This window comes from Anser brachyrhynchus (assembly GCF_964034855.1).
Source record: "Anser brachyrhynchus genome assembly, chromosome: W".
NCBI lineage: Eukaryota > Metazoa > Chordata > Aves > Anseriformes > Anatidae > Anser > Anser brachyrhynchus.
The window spans coordinates 24,000,804-24,019,232 of NC_137704.1; the positions used below are offsets into that span (position 1 = coordinate 24,000,804).

The window sequence follows — 18,429 nt, forward strand, 5'->3', positions numbered from 1 at the left end:
CGCCTGGTCCCTCACCGGCCAGGGGGCCAGCGGGCCAAAAGCGGGCCAGGGCCGCGCCGGGCCGAGCGGCCCCGGGCCTGGGGGGAGGCCCCAGCCTCAGCACCCCCCCCGAGTGACTCGACACTTCCCGGCTGGGGGGGGGGGGGGGGGGGGGGGGGGGGGCGGGAGGGGGGGGGGGCGGGAGGGGAAGGAAGACGCGCGCGGGGGCCCCCTGCGGGCACACGCCCGGCCGGGAGCACGCGGAGAGCGGCACCTCCCCCTCCCGCCCAGCCCCGCCTCCTCGGGGCCTGCATGACACAGCGGGATCGGGCAGCGGGGACCCCGCCGCCGGGCCCCTCCAGCCGGACACGGCGACATCACCGAGTCCCGGAGGGGGAGGGGGAGGCCGAGGCCGGCACCTCAGGCCTAGGCCGCGGTCCGCACTTACTCGGATCCCGAGGCCATGGCGCTGATGGGGAAGGGGCGAGGGAGTCCTCGGACCAGGGCGGCGGCGGGCGGCGGCGGCGGGCGGCGGCTCTCAGGGCGCTCGGCGCTGCCTTGGCCTCACAGCCGACTCATCGGAAAGGGGAGCTCCGCCCCGCGTCGCCTCGCACCGCCTTGCCTGCCTAGCAACAGCGCGCGTTGACCAATCGGAAATTCCGCCCGGCGGAGGCTCAGCTAATGGGAAAGGTGAAAAAAAAAGGGCGCTCGCCTTCTCTGCTCCGCCCCTCTCCTTTTTCCCCCTCCCAATCGACACGAGCCAAGCGCGACGGCCGTCAGCCAATCGTAGTGCTTTCATTTTCGTGGCTGATCTACCTGGCAACGCGAGCCGGGCGGCCAATGGTAAAAATCCACCAATAGGAAAATAGAGGTGGAAGACCCGTCCCGCCAGCGACCAATAGAAGGCGCGGGAGGCGGTTGACTGACAGCTCGGGCAGCGGCACTGGTGCGCTGAGCGCACCCGGGTTCCCCAACAGGGAGGGGCTAAGTCAGGACCAGCCCTTCGCTTGGCCCCACAGGCAGCTTTAGAGTAGGTTTTCCCCCATTTTAAGGTTTTTGGGGGGTTCTGTGGAGGGTGAGCTCCCTCCACTTGCCTCAGAGAACACCAGGTACTGCTGACAGTTGTTGTTGGCCAGCCCCCCACCAGCCACGCCCTTGGTTTCCTGCAGGTGCTTATGAATAAATTAATTACCTGCTGCTCTTGTGCTTAATTCCTGCCTGCCCTTTTTTCTTTTTTTTTTTTTTTAAAGGGCTGAAGTAAGGTGGGAGTTAAGAGCAACTGTGAGGCCTGTCTACCCCTGGGCTCCCCCAGCTTTAGGTGCAGAGGAGTTGGACCCCACTGAATTTAGGGTCTTCCAAGAGCAGTTTCACCCTGCAGCCTATTCTGGGTCAAGGCCAAATTCTTGCCTCATCAGCACCGACCTAGTTATTGAGGCGATACATTCGGGGCTTCTTCATGTTGGACACCAAAGAGTTGTTTTCAACCCTTTCTTTGGGCTTGTGGTAGACAAGACTCACCCAAGACTTAGCACGGACAGGGAACCTTCCTGAGCTCAAAACGAGCTGCATGAAGCACATGGTGAGAGCTTCTTCCCCCCTGCTTGCAGATGTAAGAAGGTGCAGCATTTAGGGCCAGGACCCCCAGGGACGCACAGGTCTCGGCCCTGCTGCTTTCCCTGGCCAGTGCACCACCGTGTAATTCAGACCTCAGAGCCCAAACTTCTTTTCCAGGCTGCAAACCACAGTGACTGAAAAGAGACAACATACACAGCACAGATGAGACCAGTGATCTGACAGTCCTTTGCTTTTTGAGGCTGTCTGGCTCCACCACCAGCTCCCTGGAGCAAGGAGTGATGGTGATGAGCTAATACCAGTTTCAAAGGAACAAGGGTATCTCCACCCCGGGGCATAGCCCATGGCAGCATCAAGGCCATGGTCTTCATTGCAAATGTTCACTCTGAATTGCTGGAGGAAAGGGGGCACAAAAAACTGCATAAAAGCCTCAGATCTATTCAGTTTATTAGAAAAGGGAATCTGTTCTGTTTCCGTCTTTTGGGAAATCCAGCTTTATCTAAGAGCAGTTTTGAGTCCTGGAGGAGTCCTTAAAGGCCTGATGTCATCCTGGTGCACAGAGACTCCAGCAGGTGGTGATGAGGACACTGGCTGGGTTAGCTGAAGGGATCCTGGCTCGTGCTCCTGAGGTAATCCTGTATGCTTCTAGCAAGAGATTCCCTCTGCAGGAAGGCTGCCTGCTTCACAGGAGGTACAAAGGGAAGGGCCTGAAAAAGAAGTGTGTTGCAGCAATAAGGTCTGTGGCATTCCCTTGGTCCTACTACTAGGAAGTTCACCCCTCCTGAAGGAAAACAAGGGGGGAAGCTCCCCTGACACATTCAAGCTGCAGGTAAAAGCCAGCAGGAGCTAAGCTAAACTGCCCCCAGTTTAAAGCACAGGCTGCACTGCTGAAACTCTCGTCTTTGGCCATTTGACATCCCAAATGCCCCACAACACGCCTTTCCTGTCCTTCCTGCTGCCCATCTTCCCCCCATGGGCCTCTCCAAGTGCTTCCACCAGTGAGCAGCAGCCTCCTGCTTTTGGTTCAGCTTCCATAGGGCTTGTATCAGGTAAGAGCTAGCAGCTGGGTCACATACAAGACACATTGGAGGAGGAGAGGTGGTGTGACAGGGGAGGACTTTCCCAGCTGTATCACAGGCTCTAATTACCCCCAGGGCTGGCAGCCAGGACAGAAGCCAAGGCAGATGACATCAGCCCTGCAGTACAGACAGCCACTCCTCTGCTTGGGCTGGGGTTTTCCTTGCAAGCAGGTCTGTAGCCCTGGTGCAAGGCTCTGGGAAGGAACCTTGGTCAGGACTGGAACCAGCAGGTTTGGCAGACCCTGCCAAAACTCACATCCCTACTCCCTACAGCATTGCAGTGCCACTGGAGCACTGAGCAGAAGGGGCTGGTCCAGGTGCCCACAGGTCACCCCTGTAGCAGCACATACCATGCCTTAGCTGTGCCCAGGATTTTTGACTTTCAAGCTGTCTCAGGGTACTGGTTGTGGGCAGGGTTCTGACACATTCATCCAGCAATAGTTTTGGTCTGTTTCTCTAGCAGTAAGCTGACCAGGCTCCAGAGGAGCACCTCAAGTACCTAACACTGCTAGTAGCCCTACAGCAGTCCTTGGTATTTAAATAAACATGACATAAATCATGAGACCTTCCTGCTGAAGGTAGCAAAGCAGTCCAGGGAAAGAAAAAAAAAGTGAGAATCCCTTCTGTTCCTTCCCCTAAAAAAGCCTCTTACCTGGCAAGACCTGCAAGCCGTACAGGAAATCCAGCAAGGCCTCCTTGTGCTTCCCCAGCTCCAGGAACTGCGTACCTCGCCCAGTGAGAAAAAGCAACCTGATCTTCTGGAGAACCTCCACTTCTGGCAGGAGATTCCCTATCACTGAAAAAAAAAAAAAACGCACACACCTGTGGACAGCACCCTCCAGACATTGCCCCCACATCCCATGTTAGTGGTAAAACAGGCCACACATTTACTTGGGCTGTTCATCTGCCAGCTCTCTGGCTCCACAAACATCCCATGGCAGACCTCAGCTTCAGGCTGCCAGGATGAAAGAGGCAAGGAGGCAGCAGAATGAACTAGCAAAGAACATCAAGAGCTCAGTACATCACGTGCTTACAGCTTAACAGCAACCTCAGCAGGCAGCAGCCTGGCCTTTAGCTGCTTATTTGCAAAAACTAGTGCAAAATTATCCCTGGGAATCCCATATTGAGAAGCTTTCCAGTTCACAACCACTTAATTGTCACCTAGCAGGGAAGGAGGCAGAGCTGAGGGCAAACCCTGCCCCCAACCCAACCAGCCCATCCCTTCAGAGGCCCAGCATGGCACAGAGCTCAGCACACCAGGACAAGTACCTCCTGCCAGAGGTGGCAGTGGGACTGCAGCCCCGCTCCTTTACCCACCACTGCCAAGCACACAGCTGCAGACAGCCTCACCTGTCAGTTCAGCACCAGGCCCATAAAGTGGGAACCGCAAAAGCTCGCTGAGGCACCTGCAGGTGGGAGGACAGATGAACTTCAGTGCCATTCCTGGGCTGGGAAGTCAGCTGCAAGCTGTCATATCAGCCCCCACACCAATCTACACTCTGCCCACACCAACCATTGCTGCCTGCTGGGTTCTTGGGGGACTTCATCACCTGCTGAACTGCGTTATGGCCTCCTTGTTCTCACCCAGCTTGATCCACGCCCAGCCCTAGTGCAGGTAGGAAGCTGCTCTCCACGTGAGGCAGTGCAGACTCTCACTCTTCTGGGACAGGAGCCCACTGGCCAGCCCTGTGCCCGGTGAGGGGTACTCTGGCTGCTCCAGCCTCTCCTCAAGGATATACCCTTAACTCAAACTGACGTAAACTGAGCTAAACCAAGGGGAGGCTCAGGAAAAGGAGAATGCAGAAATCCAGTACTTCCCTGGAGATATTTCAGGTCAGACTCATCAACATGCCCCTCTGCATCCCACCTGGGACATGGGCTGGCCACACCAATGCTGTCCCTAGCTAGAAAGTCACCCTGACCCCTCTCCTCTGCTCCAGGGTCTTGACAGATGAAAACCAACATGCTTGCAGCTCAGCGACAAACTGTGGCTCTCCTACAAGGCAGCACCCACTGCTGGGGCAACCTCCCAACCTTCCCCGTGAAAGAACACTGCAACTTTGATTTATTTAGATTTATGCACAAAGAACATTTCCCCTAGTCCTAGGTGCATAGAGAGGAGTCTAAAATCTCACAAAATTCACAAATCAGTCTCACACTTCACCTTCTCCCCAAGACGTATCAACGCTGAATATCAGTGAAGAATATCAACACTGATATTCTGCTGAGAGCAGTGCTGTGCCCCAGCCTTCCACTGTATAGCTACACTACTGGATATGTCCTAGAGCACTGCCCAGGTGGCCACATACTGAAATTAAGCATGAGGAAAGAGCTGCTCCTCCTGCTCCATCCAGGCAGTGTATTTCTAGGATGACTTTAAACTGTAGCCCAGTCCTACCAATTGTTATAAGCGAGACCACGCAATTTTCTGGTCCATCTAAAATAATTTATTAATTAAGTAAGCAGGCACAAGCAAAACAGCGCTGGGCGGCTGGGGAGTCTCCGCTCCGCCACAGCACGCAACTTTCCCTTTCCAGGGAGTTTTTCGTCACTGTTTTATAGCATCCAAGTTCCGGCTTGTCAGGACTTGTTGAGCCTTCTGAGGCTGCGCGGTCCGTTGTTGGGGGTCGTTGTTTTTCACACGTTGTACTCGTGTTCAAGGGAGGGGGGGGGTCGTGAAGCAGCAAACAGGATGTCTTGCGGTGGGTTGCTTCACAGAATCCTTTGTTTTAACAAGGATGTTTTCCCAACCTCCCTTCCTCATTATCTACTCGCTTAATCCCCTTATCACAATGTTGTGAATTGCGAAACCTTATCAGATTCTTTACATCCTTGAAGACAATGAACAAACCCCCTACTAATTTATCACAATTCCTCCTTTTTCTTTTTCCAACATATTTTGTTCATTGAACTTCTGGAGTATTCGCTTGCTCAACACTAAAGTCTCTGCACCATCTTCCTCCTGCTCCAGGGATTCATATCTCACGCGCACAAGCATAAGATGAGCAGCCTCCAACCAGTTTTTTACAATCGCGATTACTCGATTGAATATACGTGGTCCAAAAGTCAGTGCTAATATAAACAACAGTAAAGGTCCTGCTATTGTTGACAGCAAAGTTGTAAGCCAAGGTGAATAATTAAACCAAGATTCGTACCAATTCTGCCTGGCTTCATTCTCTCGTTTCCTCTTTTCCAATCCTTCTCTGAGTTTCATCATTGTATCCCTCACTACTCCAGTGTGGTCTGCATATACTCAGCACTCTTCAGAATGGTACAGAATTCTTGGTACAATTATTACCTGTATACAGAAATCTTTAGACACATTAAAGAGTTTGAGTGATAAGCAAGGAGTAACACCCGTCGATGAACAGACCCATCTAGTGTTATCTGCTGGTATTAACCATTTTTCTTTGTCTAATTGTGTAACATTTTCTGTAATATTGCATAGATGGAACTTCTCACCAGGGACCGTGCCTACGCACCTGCCATTCCCAGTTACTTCCGTTAACGTTATTCCTACATCCCTTCCCCAATGGCATTGTGGGGGATCAGTTTTGTTTGAACAGGTGGTCTCTCCCAGATCCCCAATGGCGTCGTAATATGAGGGCCTTATATCAAGACATAACCAGCAAGGTCTAGGCACGTCTGGATTTGTTTGATTCAACAACTGATAACTAGCATTCATGATTCTCCATATGTTATTCCCGGTCACCCCTTCATTTCTAATCCCGTACTCCGGGTTTACTGATTTATTAGCAACCTCCAGTGGTTTAGGGCTATTAGGAGTTAGCATTCTAAAAGCTTGTGTAGGCTGAATCCTCAAAACACTCCCCGACAGTTCCTGATTTGGTCCCACCCGTTGGGGACTCTTAGTCTCTTCCTTCTTTATATAGATGATGCCTCCCCTATCAGTCCCCCAGCAGTAGTTATCTGCTGAACAACATGGTGATCTTCTCATCTAATCAGGCTCCATTTAAAAGGTTTGTGAGGGTGCGCAGACCCAGGAACAGTGAAAACAATCGTACCCATTACTATGTATCGCAAAAAAAAATGGCTAGGGCCCATTTTCCAGAGTTCTTTACCTGGCCACGTAATTCCCCACCGTTTCACTCTCTGCCTCGCTTGTCAGTTCGGTTGCAGCGAACTACAAGGTGCAGGTTCTTCTCGGCAGCAGCAGTGTTCTTCAGGGGAGTTTCTCAGGTAACCGCGACCTTTTTCTGATCAAACAGGGTCCCCTCTCCCCCTTTTTACGATACATAGACAGTTAAACCATACTTATCGAGTTCGTTTCAACGTAAGCTTTAAGTCATCAGGGCCTGTGACCGCTTCCCATTCGCTTTTCTGGATCGGTCCTTTCACGCGACTGGCATGTGTCCACCCCTTCTCAGCCGTCCGGATAGCCGTCTCTGTGATAAGTAAAACAACATAGGGGCCTCCCCACCGTGGTGTTAAAGACGTTTCTTTCCATGTCTTAATTAGAACCCTATCTCCAGGTTGTATCCTATGGATTGCTATATCTAGCCACCAAGCCTTTCGCTTGCAACTCCCTCCGTCGGTTCATAAGCTGTATTAAATAAGGTTTTAATTGGATATCCTGTACCTGGGGGTGATCAGATGGCATCTCTAAATCATAAGGCATACCATACAGCCTTTCAAAAGGTGAGATTCCGACATCGGCTCGGGGCTGTGTCCGGATATTCAATAGTGCAAGCGGTAAACATTTCACCCAGGAGGTTTTTGTCTCTATCATAAGCTTTGTTAGTTGCTTTTTAATTTCACCATTCATTCGTTCTACCTTTCCCGAACTCTGAGGATGCCAGGGAGTGTGATATTCCCATTTAATTCCCAGAGCCTTCATCGTGTCTCGGGATACCTTTGACACAAAGTGTGGGCCTCGATCAGAGTCAATTGCTTCTATTACCCCGTATCTGGGTATGATGCTTTCTAATAATATCTTTACCACGGTTTGAGCTGTGGCCCTTGCCGTAGGGAATGCTTCAACAAAGTTTGTGAGGTGATCTACAATAACTAACAAGTATCTATATCGCCCTGTTTTTGGAAGTTCAGTAAAGTCTAATTGAATCTTTGCAAAAGGTCGATGTGCCAATTCTCGTCCTCCCGGGACCCTTTTTCTCATGTGTTGAGCATTTACCCTCCGACAAGTTATACAGTCATTTACGATCCTCTTTGCTATATTATAAATCCCTATACACATATAATTTGTGGCAAATTGATCCACCAACGCCTGGGTTCCCCAGTGCATCTGTTCATGAAATCTCCGTAGCACCCTCATAGCTACTGATTTTGGTAACACTTCCCGTCCATCGGGCAGTACCCATTTCCCTTTATCGTTTTTTTTTTTTTTTCGAACCCCCATTTGTGTCATCTTGTCTTCTTCTGTAATAGTGAAACAGAGTAAGGGGAGGGGAATGGGTCCATTCGACCACAGGGAGTTAGCCGGCCCGCACTTGTAGCAGTTTATAAGGTGGGCTTTCTTCCTCAGAACAATTGCATTCAATCCCATCAACTCCCCATTCACTCCAGCAATCATAACGTGGAAATTCCTTTAAGTCTTTCCCACAGTATTAAGTATTAAGTATTATATTAAGTATTATTATATATTATTATATATTAATTATTATATTATTAATTATTGTATTAAGTATAAGTATTAAGTATTTCCCACAGTCTGGGCAATGTTCCCTCGTTCTTATAATTCTTATACTCATTAATGCTGCCCTTTTTGCCTCCTGATCTGCTAGATTATTACCCCTAACCTGAGGGGTGAGGCCTTTTTGATGCCCTTTTATATGTACTATGGCAATTTCTTTGGGCTCTCTGATAGCTTGTAAAACCTGGGTAATCAATTCCTGATGTATTAAACCCTTTCCTTGTGAATTGATGAGCCCCCTTTCTTCCCATATTTTACCAAATGTATGTACTACCCCATAAGCATATTTTGAATCTGTATATATTGTACCGCTTTTATTTTTCAACAATTTTAGGGCCCGCAATATGGCATATAGCTCGCAAGCTTGGGCGGACCAGCTAGGGCTCAAAGGTCCAGATTCCACTATCCCAAATGTTTTCCCGTTTACTAACGCGTATCCTGATTTTCGCTTTCCCTCGACTACTCTCGAGGAACCATCCACATATATCTGTTCACCGATGGGTAATTCCACCTCCTCTAGATCAGGTCTCAATTTCGTTTGCTCTTCTATATTTCGGAGGCAATCATGTCCTAAGGACTCATTTGGTTCCCCATAAAGAAATTGAGCAGGGTTCTGTAGGGAGGTTGTTTCTAATGTTAATTTTGGAGAGGAAATCAAAATTCCTTCATATTTTAATAATCTGGCGTCAGTGATCCATTTCTCTGCCTTCTGTTGCAGTACCCCGCGTATATTGTGTAGAGATATTACTTTGATTTCCCCCCCCAAAAGTGATCTTCTGTGCTTCTTCCACTAACAAGGCAGCAGCTACCACTACCTGCAAACAGTTTGGCCAACCCCGGCTAACCGGATCCAATAATTTAGACAAATAGGCCACAGGTTTTTTACTCCCTGCCCATTCTTGGGCCAGCACTCCGTATGCTGTGCCTTCTGCGCTGTTCACAAAGAAAAACAAAACGGCCTCCTTAAATCTGGTAAGCTTAACACATGGGGGCGTACTAGTTCCTCCTTTAACTTGTTCAGTCGTTCCTCATCTTCTTTTGTCCATTTGAGTAATCCATCCTTATTCAGCTTGTTATATAAAAATTTAACCTTTCCACTGTAATCCTCTATCCATTGTCTACAGTATCCGGTCAACCCTAACAGTTGCCGTACCTGCCTTTTAGTTCGCGGGGATGCTAAAGCCAATATTCCACTGATTCTGCCTGGGTCTAACTTCTTAGTCCCCTTACTTAACTGGTGACCCAGGTACTTTATCTCTTGCTCCACAATTTGTAATTTTGCCCCTCCTTTTTCTTTTAAAGGGTACAGAGGGTACAGATTAACTCGATTCTCTGAGCCAATCCAAAGGCTTGCATATTCGCTCTCCTGTAAACAAAAAGGTTCCTTTGCATTTACATAAACATTTAAGGCTTGGCAAACCCAGTCTTCAAATGACCCAGATATGGGCCAATAATTTGCCTACCTCCCCAAACTTCAACACAATAATGAATCATTTTTACTTTATCCTTTCCCCGCCTAGAAGGGGAATCACTCCAATTCTTAATCATTAACCCCAGCGGACTATCTGGGGGAATAGGGGGCAACCTAGCACTAGGCATTACCCCACCCATGGGACCAGAAGGCTTACTCTTCTTCTGTCCCATCTTCCGGAGTGCCTTCACACACACACAGAGCCGCTTCCCCCTGGTCGTGGCCCAGTCCCTCGCGGGATGTGGGAACCGCACTACTGAGGGGTCCGCACTCACTTCGTCCGCAATTGGACGTCTCACACAGACGCACTCCGGGATCACCAACCCCAACCGAACGGATCACCGGCCTATACTTACCCACCCCGTGGGTCTTCGTTCGGCCTTCATGCACAAAGATTGCTTGGGGTTACCGGTTTTATTTGCTTGTGCCTAATTTTGGGTTCGTCGCTGAAGGGCTCGAGCGGGATTTCCCGTTCCCGGGGCCACCGAAATCGGCGAGGCGCGTCCCCTAGAGAGATTCCCAGTCAATCCGCCTTCATCCGAGTCACGGCACCAAATTTGTTATAAGCGAGACCACGCAATTTTCTGGTCCATCTAAAATAATTTATTAATTAAGTAAGCAGGCACAAGCAAAACAGCGCTGGGCGGCTGGGGAGTCTCCGCTCCGCCACAGCACGCAACTTTCCCTTTCCAGGGAGTTTTTCGTCACTGTTTTATAGCATCCAAGTTCCGGCTTGTCAGGACTTGTTGAGCCTTCTGAGGCTGCGCGGTCCGTTGTTGGGGGTCGTTGTTTTTCACACGTTGTACTCGTGTTCAAGGGAGGGGGGGGGGGTCGTGAAGCAGCAAACAGGATGTCTTGCGGTGGGTTGCTTCACAGAATCCTTTGTTTTAACAAGGATGTTTTCCCAACCTCCCTTCCTCATTATCTACTCGCTTAATCCCCTTATCACAATGTTGTGAATTGCGAAACCTTATCAGATTCTTTACATCCTTGAAGACAATGAACAAACCCCCTACTAATTTATCACACCAATCTGTGCTCTCACCCAGATGGAAGAAAAGTATTTAGAGAAGCAGGTTACAGGCCCCGAAAGTTGGTTTATCTGTGGAAATCCAGCTAGACATGAGTGGGTGTGACTGCCCAGTGCCACTCTGGAACAGAAAAAAACTCCACAGTCCTACCCCAAACTTGCAGCAGTGTGTTGTAACGACCACACGGACACCAGGGTTCTTTTAGGATCAGTAACTGCTGCTTCTTTATTGATGCCATAACTTCATTATCTTTTACTGAGGGCCTAACTTCATCTCTCATATTGAGGATATAACTTCATTATTCTTGCTGCCTCTCCATATTGAGGACAGGCTTCCTTCTTCTACTATTCGCCCCACAGCAGTACTTTTCCACTAACTATTCATTGGTCAACAACTTTGCCTGGCAACAGCAAACACCCAGCAACTTCCATGCCTTAATGGCTGGAGAAGAGGCAACCCGAGACAGCAAGGCGTCTCCTGAATCACCCTTCTTTGTTCCCTCTAAACTCTTTACATTCCTGATGGTCTCATCGATAAGAGTCCATCTGGTGTTATCACCAACCATGCGGCTTGTCGACCCCCATGGCCACACTCCCACACAGCAGGACCCCTGCATAAGATAAAGGGCTAGCCAAGCCTCGGGGGAAGAGCTGCTTACCGGTTGGATAGAGATGCTGCAGGATCCCATTGTCCACAGTGTGAAGATCCTTCACATTGAAAGAAGGGAAGAAATACGAGTGGAAAAACTTCTTTGGGAAGAGTCCTTCCCAAGTGTCATCACCCATGAAGACCACTCTTCTTCCTGAAGCAGAAAGAAAGGAATTAATGGGAGCAGGGAGCATGTCATTACCCACATTAGTGCAAAGAGCCCGGGCAGATCCAGGTCAGGCTCTAGAGCACTGGCTCTTCTCCAACCCACAGTCAAAAGTGACCTACAAGTAAAATCCTGGGCTCAAACTTGAAACATGACAGTGATGGGGCTTCATATGCAGAAAAGAGAAGGCAAAAGCAGGGCAACTTTCCATCACCCTCACTCTGCCCGTCCTTGTCCTGTCTGCCACCAGCCACCCCTTGGTGTTTTCATAGAGCCTATTCAGCATGGGAGCAGGATCCATCCCCCTGAGCAGGGTCTATAAGTGTTTTTGGCCTCTGATGATTTACTGCATGTGCCCTCCTTTCTCATGCACAGGGAAGCTGACAGCCCAGCACTGCTGCCTCACCCCAGGCACAGGCGTGACTGATGTCTGTCCTGCACTGAGCCCTGGAAGGAAATCTCTGGGTAACACAATCACAGACTGGCCAAGGTTGGAAGGACCCTCTGAAGACCATCTAGTCCAACCCCCTGCCAAGCACGATCACCCAGAGCACATTGCGCAGGATGGCATCCAGGTGGGTTTTGAATATCTCCAGAGAAGGAGATTGCACAACCTCTCTGGGCAACCTGTCCCAGTGCTCTGTCACCCTCACAGTAAAGAAATGCCCTCTCACATTCAGACGGAACTTCCTGTGCTTCAGCTTGTGCCCGTTGCCTCTTGTCCTGTTACTGGGCACAACTGAAAAGAGACCAGCTCCATCCTCTCGACACCCTCCCCTCAGATATTTATACACACTGATGAGGTCTCCCCTCAGTCTTCTCTTTCCCAGGCTAAAGAGGCTCAGTTCTCTCTCTCTACTAAGTCATCCCACCCAAACAAGCTCTTTACAGCACACCCAGGCAGCATCAAATTACACAGAAAAAGTGGTGACAGCCGCAGACACCCTGCGTGATGCCCCCACATGTGGGAATAAAAATGTTGGTTTTGCAGAGTTACATTGTTTAAAGGTAAGGAATGGAGTATTGAGATATGCTTGCAGTGATAAGAAAACTTAGCAGGCGACCTTGTAAAATGCAGACAACCAGACTCCTTAGAACAATTAGGTGAAAATCACAGTGTTAAGTCAAGTCAGAGAAGTGAAGAAACATTACCAGTTCAAACTGTAAAAAAGTCAAATGAAATTTGAAATTTAACAGGCCGGCAACTGAAGGCCATGCATTGTCTGTGAAGCATCGGATAGGTTGTGAACCTGGATTACCCACTCAGTGGGGAAACAGGGGAGGGTCCTGTCATCGAAAAGTATATAAACTGTGTTTTGGAACCAGTAGGTGCGCTCCTGCTTGTGGGACGCCTGCCATTGCAATCGCGAATAAATTACTACTTCACTGAGATCCTCGCCTGAGCCTGAGTTATTGGCTACGGAGTGTTTCTCACAATTTGGGGGCTCGTCCGGGATCCAGTCACCTACCGGGGAGCCCCACCGCCGCAGCAGCAGGAAGGCATGCCCCGCTGATTTCAGGGTCCTGTGCATCGGCGGTGGCGGTTCTGCGGAGAGCTGACAGAGGGCCCGAGACTGATTAAAGAGGCAGGATCCGTGAAGTAGTGGGGAAGGGAAGAAGGTAGGCACTCCGGGTTTAAGAATTGATCCGGTAACTCTGTGCACAGACCAAGGTAAGAAATATTAAGTATTGCCTTGGGGGTCGGGTGAGACTCTGTGTGACGTGTGATTGAGACGTACTTTTGTACGAAGCGAGTGTGGAGTCCTGATCCGTGGTTCCGCAGCTCCGCGAGGGGCGCGGCCGGAGACAGACGAAGCGTGAGATAAGGGAGAGAAAGGAAGAGTCTCGGGAAATTTGGTGTACGGTAAGCCCTTGCACAGGGAAGTGCTTGGCAGTACACCAGGGAAATTTGGTGTGCGGTAGTCCTTGCACGGGGAAGTGCTTGGAAGTACACCAGGGAATCTGGTAAACTCATAGGTGTGCGGTACCCCTTGCACAGGGAAGTGCTTGGGAGTACACCACACCCCCATTTTCCAGTGTGTGGTACCCTGCAGGAGGGAAATTTCTGTAGCAGCACACTGACAAGGGCTAGGAAAAATGGGAAATATGAGTTCCAGGGGACAGGGAAATATCCCTGGGGGAGTGCCTACCGAAAGTTCTTCCCGAAGAATTATAAGAAATTGGAAAAATAATCTCAAAATTAGAGGAGATGATAAAAGAAAAAAAAATGGTTAAATATTGTGTATTAGTCTGGACAAAAGAACCAATTAAGGAAACAGCAGTATTTTGGCCAAAATAGGGACCTGATGAAAATTCAGGCTTTAAATTTATATGTAAACAATAAGACTCCTTTTTTTTTCGGAGGAGGAGCCAAGTTATGCTCCCTATAATCCTAATATTGCACCGGTGGCAGCAGCAGTCGCTCCAGGAAAGGAGACAGGGACTGCAATTAACACTGTCCCTAGAGAAGAGCGTACTCTAGGCTCTGGCAAGAATTAGAACAAGGTAGAAGAGGTACTGAGAATTTTGCCTTCCCTGATACTAACAGCACTAACACTAACTGTGTATCCTCTTAACTGAACTTCCCCCCATCCTTACCAGCAGAGAGGTTAGGGGTTTTAAGGAGATGAAGTCTTTAATTGAGGACCCCAACAGGCTAGCTGATCTATTAGACCAGTTCCTAGTGTTAGCGTAGCAACCACATAACCACCAAGTGATTATATGAAGGTGCTTTATTCAGCGCTGGAAGCCGGGGCAGGTGCCCAAATCTGGCTTCAAGTCCCGTTACTTCCCAGCCGTTATTTATACATACAATATTGCGTCAGGTATACATATTCATTACAGGTTGCAACATCAGCCTCGCTTTTCATTCTAATTAGCTCCCCTCCCCTTTGCACATGCGTGGCGCACTCTGGTGGTCGTCCAGGTGGTCGTCCAGATGAAGTAAGGAGTCTTCCTCTCCGCTAAACTCTTTCACCTTTCTCACTCGACGCATGCTCCCTCCGCTCCTTGGTTCTGCTTCAACTCATTTCATCATCTCCAGGCCCTTATCCAAGGTCAGGTTGTACCTATTCCCTTCCAGGGTTCCCCTTCAACGATTCTTTTGATTGTTCAATGTACTCCCTAAGTTTCCAGTATACATAGATTACTTGATAATGTAAGTACATTTAATAATATTTAATTATACCGTATGATCCATCACCTGAGAAACATTAATAGAACATCCATTCGATTCTCCCCAACACTAACATTTCCCCCCTTTGAAAATACTTCACTCACACCAAGAGCAAGTATTTTCATTACTATTAAAACATAATTATATACATCCTGTTTACCGGTAACATGCATATTCGGGTTCGGTTCAGGAGACTCATAAGGTTTTCCATACATGATTTCATAGGGACTTACTGACATCCCACTTCTTGGCTTTATTCTAATTCTTAGCAAAGCTATCGGTAAGGCCTGTGGCCACTGTATCTTAGCCTCCTGACAGATTTTGCTTAATTGTCCTTTTAAAGTTTGGTTCATCCTCTCTACCTGACCACTAGATTGAGGCCTCCATGGGGTATGTAAGTTCCAGGTAATTCCCACTAACCTACTAACCTCCTTAACCACATTGGCAATGAAATGTGGTCCCCTGTCTGAAGAAATACCCAATGGTACACCAAATCTAGGGATTATTTCCCGTAGTAACCATTTTACCGTTTCCTTTGCTTGGTTGGTGCGACAGGGAAGGGCCTCCGGCCATCCTGAAAAAGTATCAACCCCTACCAATAGGTATTTATAACCTCTTGCTTTAGGCAGTTCTACGAAGTCTATTTGCCAGTAATCTCCAGGCTCTATCCCAGCTCTAGTTCTTCCCATCTCAGCATGTTTCCTTGCTACCGGGTTATTCTTTAAGCAAAGCTCACATTTTGACATTACTGACTTTGCCATTGTTAACATGTGTACCGAGATGACACCTCGTTTCAAATAGGTCACCATTGCTCCTGCACCCCAGTGACATTCATTATGTTTTATTTGTAAGATTTCTCGCATTACTATAGGAGGCACTATGAGTTGTCCTGTCGTAGTCACATACCATCCGTCAGGATTCTTCTGGGCCTTCATCAAATTTGCAAGTCTCTCATCTTCTGCTGAATACTTTGGGTTTTTAGGTAATTTGAAACAAGAGAGGCCTACCTTCGATGGAATTAGAGCCAGTACTTTCCGTACTTCACGCGCGACCTTCCGGGCCGTCAAATCTGCCAATCTGTTACCTTCTGCAATCTCTGACATCCCTCCTTGATGAGCTTTACAATGCATTATGGCCACCTGTTGGGGTTTCTGTACAGCTGTTATTAATTTTAATATTTCTTCCTGATATTTTATATTAGTCCCTTATGAGGATAGCATTCCCCTTTCTTTCCATAATGCCCCATGTACGTGGACTACCCCGAATGCATATTTTGAATCTGTCCAAATATTCACATTCTTACCCTCGCTTAGTTCCAGGGCCCGCGTCAGGGCGACTATTTCTGCTCGTTGGGCTGAAGTCCCCGGAGGTAGGGAATTTGCCTCGATCACTACCTTTGATGTAGTTACCGCGTATCCTGCATAACGAGTCCCATTTTCCACAAAGCTGCTTCCATCCGTGAAAAGTTCCCAATCTGGTCTCTCCAGAGGCTGATCTTTTAAGTCTGTTCTGCTGGCATAGGTATGTTCGATGATCTCCACGCAATCATGACTGAGGTCTCCTTCCTCCGTAGTTGTTCCTAGAAACACTGCTGGGTTCAATAGGTTAGTAGTTCTTAAGATTACATCATCTTGCTCAGTTAATATAGCTTGATATTTCATCATTCGGCTGGGCGATAGCCAATGGCCCCCCTTTTGCTCCAATACCGTAGTCACCATATGTGGCACGAACACTTCAATTTGTTTCCCTAATGTGAGCTTCCTGGCTTCCTGTATTAAAAGGACTGTGGCTGCCACGGCCCTTAAACACGAGGGCCATCCGGCGCTTACCGCATCCAATTGTTTAGAAAAATACCCCACAGGTCTTTTCCAGCTCCCAAGTCGCTGGGTCAGTACTCCTAATGCCAATCGTTGTCTCTCATGCACAAACAGCTGAAAGTCCTTTGATAAGTCCGGCAAGCCCAAGGCAGGCGCCTTTATCAGGGCTTCTTTTAATTTCTTAAAGGCCTCTTGTTGTGGCTTTCCCCAGGTAAATGTACAGGCCTTTTGGGTTTCATAGAGGGGCTTTGCTATGAGTCCATAGTCCATTACCCACAGTCTACACCACCCGGCCATACCTAGGAAAGCCCGTAGTTCGTGCAGATTTCGCGGCTCGGGGATTTCACAAATAGCTTGTATTCGGTTAACTCCCAATTTTCTTTGTCCTTGAGAAATTTCACATCCCAAATAAATTACTGTTGTGCACGCGATTTGTGCCTTTTGTTTAGAAACCTTGTACCCATTTAGTCCCAATTGATTCAAAATATCAACAGTTACCTGAATACATTCTGACTCTCCTTCGGTAGCTATTAATATATCGTCCACATATTGTAACAGCAGGTATCGATCCTTTGGTACCTGAATTTGTCCTTGGTTAATCCAGTCTTCTATTTCTTTAGCTAGTTGACTGCCGAAGAGGGTCGGGCTATTCTTGAATCCTTGAGGCAATCTTGTCCAGGTCAGTTGCATCTTTCGTCCGTTCCGTGGACTTTCCCATTCAAAAGCAAAAAGTTTTCTACTATCCTTGTCAATGGGTATGCAGAAGAAGGCATCTTTTAAATCAATTACAGTAAACCACTTATATTTTTCTTTTACAGATGTTAACAATGTATAAGGATTAGCCACCACTGGGTGAATATCTTTTGTTATTTCGTTTATTGCCCTAAGGTCCTGCACTAGCCTGTATTCCCCATTAGGTTTCTTTACTGGGAAAATTGGGGTATTATATTCAGATTTGCATTCCTCCAAAATGTGGTAGCTAAGAAATTTATCTATAATCTTTACTATTCCTAGCCTAGCTTCTAGCTTCAATGGGTACTGTTTAATCCGTACCGGTCGGGCCCCTTCCTTAAGTTCAATTTTTACTGGCTGGGCTACTTTTGATTTTCCAGGCACGTCCGTTTCCCAAATTGCAGGCATTACTGCATTTTCTACCTCTTTTGGGATATGAGGAACAGCCTTCTCTTTAATCATTAATATTTGTCCCACTTTTGATTCCGGGATTCTCATAATCAATTCTCCATCTTCAAACATTATAGTTTAGTTAGCAAATCCCGTCCCAAAAGAGGAATAGGGCATTCTGGTACATATAAAAATTCATGCGTAATTTCTTTACCTCCAAACTGTAAATCAAGGGGTTGTAAGAACGGCCGTATTTCCTCCTTCCCGGTGGCACCTACAATAGTAGTTTTCCTTTCCCCTATCTTACCACTTAATCTATTGAGTACTGAATATGTGGCCCCTGTATCAATCAAAAATTTTACTTCCTTATTTCCTATTTGAATTTTTACCAAGGGCTCTTTAGTTTCTTTCAATCTCTCTAAAAAGGCGGAAGGTGATTCCGCTTTTTCTTGCCTGACATTATACAATTTTGACCAATTTATGGTCCGGGGCATAGCATTCTGTACCCCGACTTGTACCCAATCTTGATATCTCTTCAGCCTCCTTATTCCATCCCCTGTGTTATAATCCCATTGGGGATCCTCAGTGGGGAAGTTTTGATCTAGATTTCCAAGCACTAATCCATTTCATATATCTTCTCGGGCTCTCTCTCTGGCTGCCCGCAATACCATGTAATCCATCAAAGTATCCAGGATCAC

General features: G+C 48.0%; 2 protein-coding genes across 2 annotated transcripts in view; both read right to left on the reverse strand.

Annotated features, from left to right (window-relative positions):
• LOC308184724 (transitional endoplasmic reticulum ATPase-like) overlaps positions 1-624 on the reverse strand; it is a 33,676-nt gene extending 33,052 nt beyond the window's left edge. Inside the window, exon 1 of the mRNA XM_080572098.1 lies at positions 428-624. Within this exon, the coding sequence (XP_080428224.1) occupies positions 428-444 (17 nt within the window). The 5' untranslated portion in view covers positions 445-624. The remainder of the gene's footprint in view (positions 1-427) is intronic.
• A 250-nt stretch (positions 625-874) lies between these two features.
• On the reverse strand, positions 875-6,705 carry LOC308184835 (uncharacterized protein). The gene is made up of 4 exons (XM_080572419.1): positions 5,786-6,705; positions 3,981-4,036; positions 3,283-3,426; positions 875-2,258 (listed from the first exon to the last, which is right to left on the reverse strand). The coding sequence occupies exons 1-4, from the start codon at positions 5,845-5,847 to the stop codon at positions 2,197-2,199; spliced, it is 324 nt and encodes a 107-aa protein (XP_080428545.1). The 5' UTR covers positions 5,848-6,705; the 3' UTR covers positions 875-2,196.
• Between the last annotated feature and the right edge of the window lie 11,724 nt (positions 6,706-18,429).